The sequence below is a fragment of the Bubalus bubalis genome, chromosome 20 (assembly GCF_019923935.1).
Source record: "Bubalus bubalis isolate 160015118507 breed Murrah chromosome 20, NDDB_SH_1, whole genome shotgun sequence".
Lineage (NCBI taxonomy): Eukaryota > Metazoa > Chordata > Mammalia > Artiodactyla > Bovidae > Bubalus > Bubalus bubalis.
The window spans coordinates 10,814,321-10,820,391 of NC_059176.1; the positions used below are offsets into that span (position 1 = coordinate 10,814,321).

Sequence of the window (6,071 nt, forward strand, 5' to 3'; positions counted from 1 at the left end):
GGTCGAGGAGGGAGTTGTTAACTGCGGCCCTACGGCGGAATTAATGAGATTAACCGGCGCAATTAGGACGCCAGCCCAGCTCCGCCGGCCCGCGGCGGGACGGCTGAATGGAAAAGATTAGGTTAATTTCATTAATTCGCAATCCACAATCTTTTTTCAGGTCCCCGTAGCCCCCTTTCCTTGGCACCTCTTCCCCTCCCCCTTTCTTCAAGCCCCCCACCCCACCCCCACCCACCCAAAGGAACAGAAAGGGCCAAATCTGGTTCTGTTTGTCATCTGCATATTACCAGGAACTAAATCCAGGATGACGTCGACTCAGTATAAAACCAACAAGAGGTTCAGCTGGTCTAAGCTCCGTCCTACCCGCGGGTCGAGTTCGGCGAACGCTGAAGCGAGGGGTGGGCGGGCGGGAGGAGGGCGACGAACGCAGGGGGCGGGGAGGGGCGCGGGGCTGCGCGCTAGCCGGCACTCTCTTTCGGTTTGGTCCTCCACGGGAGGAGCGGGGACCCCCCCACACACCCCCCGCCTCACTTGGAGGCTTTTTTCCTCGGCGCGTCCCAGCCGCCCCCCGGTCCCGGCGCGGGGCTCGGGGATGCCCGCCAGCATGTTCAGCATCGACAACATCCTGGCTGCCCGGCCGCGCTGCAAGGACTCGGTGCTGCCCGTGGCGCCCAGCGCCGCGACTCCCGTCGTCTTCCCGGCCCTGCACGGGGACTCGCTCTACGGCGGCGCCGGTGGCGGCGCCTCCTCGGACTATGGCGCCTTCTACCCGCGCCCCGTGGCCCCGGGCGGCGCAGGCCTCCCGGCCGCGGTCGGCGGCTCGCGCCTGGGCTACAGCAACTACTTCTACGGGCAGCTGCACGTGCAGGCGGCCCCCGTGGGCCCGGCCTGCTGCGGGGCCGTGCCGCCGCTTGGCGCCCAGCAGTGCTCCTGCGTCCCGACGCCCCCAGGTAGGGTCGCGCCTGCGCCGGCCTCGGCCTCGCCGGCCCTCCGCGCTCCTCCGCGCCCCGGGACGCGGGTGGGCGGCGGCGTTTGCTTCTCTCACTTGCCACCGACTTTTCTCCTCTTGCAAACCTGCCCCAAAGCCCCGTCTTTGGGTGGATCGGGCGCAGGGGGTTGCACACTTGCTGCACACTTTAGGCGAGAGTTAGCAGAAAGTGTAACCGTGCCTGCGTGGGGGAGGCTGGGCGTTTAGGATTCCCCTAACCCGCGTTGGGAGTGTGCGAGTGGACGCGGTAGCACGGTACGCACCCCCCGCCCCCAGCCGCGTTCCTTGCACCCTGCTTTCTGCGCACCCCCGGTTCCCCGCACCCGCTGGCAGACTCTTTTAAATCCGAGTGGGTCGCCGGCGGGGCGGGCGTGTGCGCGCGCGCGGCGGCGGCAAGGAAGGCGGCTGACCCCGGACGCCTCCCTCTGTCGCAGGCTACGAGGGCCCCGGTTCCGTGCTGGTGTCTCCCGTGCCGCACCAGATGATGCCCTACATGAACGTGGGCACCCTGTCGCGCACCGAGCTGCAGCTCCTCAACCAGCTGCACTGCCGGCGGAAGCGGCGGCACCGTACCATCTTCACTGACGAGCAGCTCGAAGCGCTGGAGAACCTCTTCCAGGAGACCAAGTACCCAGACGTGGGCACCCGCGAGCAGCTGGCCCGGAAGGTGCATCTCCGCGAGGAGAAGGTGGAGGTAGGCTCAGGACCCCGCCGGGGCGCGCCCTCTCCAGCGAAATAAGCTCCCCTCCTCTAGCCGGGTATGCTCGGCTCTCCCTGGGTCTCTCGGCTCTTTGGAAACATCCCCGGGGCGGCCCGGAGGCTGCGGGAAGGCGTTTTAGGCCCAGGAAGTCGAATGAAAATACGGAAGCGGGAACCGGCCCCCTTCTGATGGTGTGCGCGCCGGGTCCCCCCGGTTCCTTGGGCGAGCCCGGGGGGTGGGTGGGGGTGCCCGGGCCTGGAGGGGGGCGGGGGCACGCCTTTGATCCTCACCGTTGTTTTGTTCTCCCTGGCGCAACAGGTCTGGTTTAAAAACCGCCGCGCCAAATGGAGGCGGCAGAAGCGGTCCTCTTCGGAGGAGTCGGAAAACGCTGAGAAGTGGAACAAGACGTCGTCGAAGGCGTCGCCCGAGAAGAGGGAAGAGGAAGGTAAAAGCGATTTGGACTCGGACAGCTGACGGCCGCGGGCCGGCCGTGGCCCTTGCCTAAACTCGAAGGACTTGCACACCAGACGATGCTACTTTCTTGCACACGCGCTGCCTTGCGGGAGGAGGGGGGTGGGGGTCGAGGAAGAGGAACTGTAAATAGTGTACCGTCCGAAGGGTGGGCGCCTGGGGTCGGGCCGCCCCGGGGCTTGCAGCCCCGAAGTCCAAGGCCGCTGGCGACTCGCTCCCCACCGTAGTATTTATAGTTAAATTAACGGTGACAGTACAATAAAGTGACGGCGATGTAGACGGACTGCATTCTGTATTTCCTACCCCACCGCCAGCACCATCCGAGGCCGCCCCACACACAAAAATTTAGTTAGTCGGTAGCTTCCAAAGGAAAATTGGACAGCTCTGATCTGCCTCCAAAAAAGGGGGAAAAAGACAAAAGAGAGAAAAACAAAAAGTCTGGGTACGATGACTTCCTGTGGAGGTTTCCGGGCAGGGTAGAGAGGGGCATTGCCGGCTGCTTAGGGGAGGTGTTGTCTTGGAGAGGAAGCAGCCTGGGGTCCTGTTCTCCTCGCCCTCGGGGATAGTCAGGACCTTCTCTCTCCTCGCTGCCGATAGATAGGGTAGCCGATAAGAAGGATCCTCTCGAGCTGAGGGATCCCAGGAGCGTCTCCAGAGCCCGCTTAGCCCTTTCAACCAGCCCTGGAGCTCCCCAGAAATCCCCAGAAGTAAGGCGGCGAGTCCGCGTGGAATTAGGCACGCCCTCTCCCGAGAAACTTTCCTGGTCGCTCTCGCGGCTCCCTTCCTCCCTGTTAAGTGTTTTTGTCTCACAACCCGGCCCGGAGGCTGGGAGCTGTGCGCCCCAGAGCTCAGTGGGGACCTCCGCCGCGCGGCCCTTGGCGCTTCTCAATGGGAGTTTGGGATGACTCTGTGCTCCTAGCCTCGGTTGGTCACAGACTACTGGGCTCAAGATGAGCCTCTGACTTTGTCTGCCGGCTGTCTTGCGTCTACTCCCGATGGGGCCAGAAATGGAAAAGCCCGCGAGCGGCTGGAGCCGGCGCTGGTCAGCAGCTTGGGAAGGCCTAGAGAAGCTTGCTGGTACCAGGGAGGCACTAGGGATGAAGATGAGAGCCTGCCTTCTGTATGGCTCTCCAGAACATGGGAAGGATGGAGTGGAGGCCGAGGGCCAGCAGGAATAGCTTTTAACGTGTTAAACTTTATTGGTTTTGAGCTAAATGCCTTTTATAGGAAAGGAAGCTAAGGTTCAGAGCGCTTGCCTGTTGCCCAGGAGGTGAGCTTGTCCCTTCTCCTGGGAGGCCTCCAACAAGGTCCCTTCACCTGGAGGCTGTGCATCCTGGCTGGGAGCACAGCACGTGTAAGAGTTACAATTTTTCTTTTCTTTTCCTTTTTTTTTTTTTTTTACAAGAAGCAGTTTTTCCCAGCTTTTTGGGGGAGGGTTTAAAAGATAGAAGTGACTCCTGGAGCAGGTGAAAGCACTTAGGATATATGGGCTCCCAAGCATCACCTTTCAAATAAAGAGGATCCCCTACCATGAAAGGGGGTGGGGCAGGGAGCAATATGGAGACCAGGTCTGCCTCAAGGGGGAAGATTGCCTTGGTTTTTCACCAGACTATTATTTGTGACTTTGGGCAAATGATGAATCCCTCTGCACCTCACCTTCCATGACTGTGAAATGGGCACAGGCAATGGCACCTGCTTCCTGGGGTGTGTGAGTGTGTGTGTGTGTGTGTGTGTGTGTGTGTGTGTGTGGACATTGGCCACTATCTCATTAAATCACAGGGACAGCTTTCCCAGCTACTTTTTTTTTTTAAATGTGATTATGACTTATAGTGTGTCAAGCCTAGCACTTCAAAATTTATGTACATTATCTCATTTTACCTTCCAAGTATTCTGAGATGGGAAATGTTTTCACCATTTTGCAGAGGAGGAAGTTAAGGTTCAGAAAAGTTAATTACTTTTAACAACATTCAGCTTGTAAGAAATAAACAGGGGTGTGTGGGGGGATAACTGTCTCTTTGCTCTTATACTATAATTGTCAATGTTCCCACTAATACCAGTTCTGCTGAGAAATACTCAGGCTGTCCCATTCATTTCAAATGAATCCTGCAGTGGCCATTATTGTCCCTCCTCCTTAGACATCAGACTCCCAGGGGGAGCGCCCTGCCTGTGCAGAAGCCCTTCACTGTTCCTAGTTGCTGTTCCCTGCCCTATTTGGAGAGGGATGAGCCCTGCCTTCCACCCTTCCTCCAATACTCCCTTAGTCTAGAACACTTGTTAACACAGCAGAAACAGGCAACATCATTCCACCCTGAGAAATCTGACATCTCCAGAACCCTATAATCGCCCGTCTGTCTTTTTCCATGACTTGTCCTCGGCCTCCTTATAAATGGGATCTTTTCATTTAAAAAAAAATTGTATTTGTCTAGTCTGGCCAAGTGTTCACAACAAGTAACAGGAGACGGTTGGAGGGAGGCGTAAGTTCTCAGATACACCTCCCCCAGGAGCACTTGGCGAAAAGCCACAGCTAGTGGGGTGTGCAAGGAGGGGGCAGGGTGGGGAGCCAGAGAGCTGCTCCCAGCTTGGCCGGGGCAGGGCCAGGATGGCAAGAGAGAGCTACATGTCCAGGTCTTCATGCAAGAGGACCCTGCAAAGCACTTTAGTACTGGCCCAGCTCAGGAAAGAAACAACACATATCTGGAGTGAAGAGGCAAATGTCAGGATGGTCTAATAACAGTCCTGCCAGCTCCTGCATTCCCTGGGCAGCGGAGGGCCTCAGACCTTTGTCTTAGCCTGCTGTCGGGGTCAGGGAGGGCCACGTGATGTCTCAGAGTGGAAGGCCTTCAGAGCTGTCTTTGGACCTTGTCATTGTCTCGGGTGGGAATTCAGATCCCTGTATTAGAAAAGTGGTGTATGTGTACTGAGGTGGGCAGGAGGTAAATCGGCTGATGCCAAAGTGGTTCCCAGTCCACACAGCACATCTTCAGTTGAAGGTGTTCTCACCATTTCACAGTTGAGAAAATTGAGGCACAAAAGGCCAGGATAAGAACTGCTACCTGCAAGGGCCAGAGCTCTTTTCCATAAATCAGGCTGCTTCAGAGAACCTGGGCTATTCTTTTTGGTGAGAAGCTGCATTTAAGTGAAAGCAGTTGCCCCCAGGGGACACAGGAATTAATCTACTGCAAAGTGCCAGACAGCCTCTTGCAAAGAACAATGACAACCATTTAGAACCCCTCACAGAGGTCTGGCGCTTTCCACTGTCACGCTCTTCTACACACCTCTCAGGCCCTCAGTAGGTGGGAGTCACAGCCCATTTTGCAGATGGGAAATGGAGGTTCAAAGAGACTAAATGCCTTTTCCTGGACACTTAGTAAAGGGCAGAACAGACCTGAGCAGACCTCTCCCACACCTCTTGGGATTAGTGGCAAGATATGGGGTGATGACTTCCGGGTACCCCAAGTCACCTGGGCCAAAGAGGATCTTGGCTGTAAGACACTGACCAGTCAGAGACCGTGGAGTGGGAGGGGGAAGGTGTGAGGATTCTTAAATTCTGCCTGTGTTTCAGGGAGGGTCCGTTCAGCTTAGCTCTGGGGTGGGGGAGGGGGAAGGGCTCAAACAATTGCCTTGCAAACCATACCCATGGAGAGTATATCTCAATGACAGTTCTTCAATCAAGTTTGCCTTTTTCTGACTTTGGAACTTTGAGTTCACATGCTGTGTCTAGTATAAAGGATGTCATTTTAATGGGTATGTATGAGATCCAAGTTGGCAGATTCCTTTCATTTCTCGGCATATGGGAGAAAACGGGGACTGAGAGGTGGGAGTGATAGGGAACGCTGTTTCTGAATTTTACAAGGTTTTCAGTAAAGTAATTCAGGCCCCCACCCAAAGATCCCCTGGATCTGTCACCTCAGG

At 56.7% G+C, this 6,071-nt stretch overlaps 1 protein-coding gene across 1 annotated transcript; it reads left to right on the forward strand.

Moving 5' to 3' along the window:
• Positions 1 to 425: 425 nt before the first annotated feature.
• Positions 426 to 2,436, forward strand: GSC (goosecoid homeobox). Its single transcript, XM_006060757.4, has 3 exons — positions 426 to 950; positions 1,423 to 1,682; positions 2,007 to 2,436. Exons 1-3 carry the CDS (start codon positions 593 to 595, stop codon positions 2,160 to 2,162), a joined length of 774 nt encoding a protein of 257 aa, XP_006060819.1. The 5' UTR covers positions 426 to 592; the 3' UTR covers positions 2,163 to 2,436.
• Positions 2,437 to 6,071: the final 3,635 nt, after the last annotated feature.